Source organism: Dipodomys ordii, unplaced genomic scaffold (genome assembly GCF_000151885.1).
Source record: "Dipodomys ordii isolate 6190 unplaced genomic scaffold, Dord_2.0 Scaffold3621, whole genome shotgun sequence".
Lineage (NCBI taxonomy): Eukaryota > Metazoa > Chordata > Mammalia > Rodentia > Heteromyidae > Dipodomys > Dipodomys ordii.
The window spans coordinates 1-2,308 of NW_012270836.1; the positions used below are offsets into that span (position 1 = coordinate 1).

The 2,308-nt window shown below is 55.2% G+C and overlaps 1 protein-coding gene across 1 annotated transcript in view; it reads right to left on the reverse strand.

Moving 5' to 3' along the window:
- Positions 1-627: 627 nt before the first annotated feature.
- The window catches only part of LOC106002138 (ectonucleotide pyrophosphatase/phosphodiesterase family member 7-like), a gene marked incomplete at both ends in the record, with an annotated part of 5,787 nt that continues 4,106 nt past the window's right edge, over positions 628-2,308 (reverse strand). The window contains 2 exons of the mRNA XM_013037062.1: positions 628-768; positions 2,010-2,198. Coding sequence (XP_012892516.1) covers positions 628-768; positions 2,010-2,198 — 330 coding nt within the window. The remainder of the gene's footprint in view (positions 769-2,009; positions 2,199-2,308) is intronic.

The window sequence follows — 2,308 nt, forward strand, 5'->3', positions numbered from 1 at the left end:
TCCTCCTCCTCCTCCTCCTCCTCCTCCTTTTTTGGTCGATTGTGGAGCTTGAACTCTGGCTCTGGGCGCTGTCCTTCAGCTCTTCAGCTCAAGGTGAGCACTCTACCACTTGAGCTACAGCACCACTTCTGAGTAGTTAATTAGAGATAAGAGTCTCACAGACTTTCCTGTCTGGGCTGGCTTTGAACTGCGATCCTCAGGTCTCAGCCTCCTGAGTAGTTAGGATGACAGGCGTGAGCCACCGGCGCCCAGTCCCACTATTACTTAATCAGTATTTTCTTTAAGTCAATTCATTCTTTCCAACATTTTAAAGGAAAAGAAAAAGGGAACCACTGAAAAAAGTGGGAGACAAGTAGCAGTAACCAAAAAATCGAAGGTGGGCAGAAAAACAAATTGCAGGCAAGCGGTGTAACTTGTAAACATTCTGCCCTTGTATTCATTTAAAAAAAAATCAGTTGTGGGGCCTGAACTCTGGGCCTGGGCGCTGTCCCTCAGCTCTTCAGCTCAAGGCCAGCGCTCTACCACTTGAGCCACAGCGCCACTTCCAGCTTTTTCTGCTTATGTGGTGCTGAGGAATCGAACCCATGGCCTCATGCATGCAAGGCAGGCGCTCTACCACTGAGCCACCTTCCCAGCCCCTGTTGTCGTCATGTGTTTGCTGTTGTAAACACCGACGTGATGAGTCCAGCTGAGGCAGATTCAGGCTGCGGAGAACAGGGATGTCTACCTCAGCTGTTGGGATGCGTTTGGCCAGCTTGGGACCTTCAACTTGAGGAACAAGAGGAATGGAAAGCTGAGCGCCGGTGTCTCACATCTGTAACCCTAGCTGAGATTTGAGGATCCTCATTGGAAGCCAGCCTGGGCAGGAAAGTGTGTGAGACTCTCCGCTCTGACAACCAGCAACATACTACCAATGGAGGCATGGCTTAAGTGGTAGAGTGCCAGCCTGGAGCAAAAACCTAAGTAAGACTGGAACATACACACAAAGAAAGAAGGCTTGGTGCTGAATTTAAAGGGGAGCTGGGTTCTCAGAGCCTGCCGGGAGGGGTTCGTGGCCCCGATTTCTGTACGAGCCACACCTGATCTAAGCAGCTTGTGAGTATTTGGTGTGCCCTGTGAGACAGGAACAGCGTTTCTTTTCTGTTCTTTTTTTTTTCCCAGACAGAATGTAGGCAGCCCATCTGGCCTACAACTCCAGATTTTCCTGCTTTCGCCTCCCATGTGCTGGGATTATAGGTGTAAATACCCGGCTGTGGATCCTAGTTTTTTTTTTTTTTGGGTCCGGTCGTGGGGTCTGAACTCTGGGCCTGGGCGCTGTCCCTCAGCTCTTCAGCTCAAGGCGAGCGCTCTACCACTTGAGCTACAGCGCCACTTCTGGCTTTTTTCTTTATGTGGTGCTGAGGAATCGAACCCAGGGCCTCAGGCATGCAAGGCAAGCGCTCCGCCACTGAGCCACCTTTCCAGCCCTGGCTCCTAGTTTTAAGAGGAAGAAATGATAACCCAGAGAAGTTGACAGCTTGCCCTGGGCCACAGAGCCAGTGAAGGCTGGAGTGTGGGTGTGGGAGCTGGTCTTGAACCTGCGCTCTGCTGCTCTGGGTTGTACAGCCACATGCATGCATCTTACACACCGACGGGCAGCTAGTGCTGCGGGTGGGCCTGCTGCAGCCCTGGGCAGATGCAGGGGCCGGGGCCCGGGGTTGCTGGTGAGCTGCCCGGCCCTGGAGGTGGAGAGTGTTGTAGAGACAGATTATTTCCCATCTGTCCCTTTGGTAAGTCCAGGGGTGACTGATTGCCCACCTCTGTGTGGGCCCAGTCCTCAGACACAGATGGCCAAGGCTGAGCGAGCAGTCATGGTGTTGGGGGTCAGTGGTGCTGGTGTGTCTGTTGAAGTAGTTGTTAGTGCAGGTCAGTGCTCCACATTCTGCCCTCCCGTCCATCACCTCTGTCCGCCTCGTCTCTACCAGTCAGGGGAGGCAGACTCTGGAGCACTGGGCCTCGAGTGACCCCACCTTGGCCGGCTGGGGCCTGGACACGCAGCCAGAGCTGGCGTGGAGCACGGGCTTTGGGGTCCAGGGTGCAGCTGCAGCCGCCAGGGGCCATTCCACCCAGGATCCTGGGGCCAGGAGCCTGCAGCCCAGGGCCAGGCCTTTTGGGAGGAGGCAGCCGCTCCAGAGGCTGTGGCCTGCAGGCTGGTGCATCTGGAGAAGGAGGGGAGGAGGAGGGGGAGGAGGGGGAAGGGAGTAGGAGGAGAGGAGGAGGAGGGGAGGGGGAGGAGTAGAGGAGGAGGAGGAGGAATAGATCAGGAGGA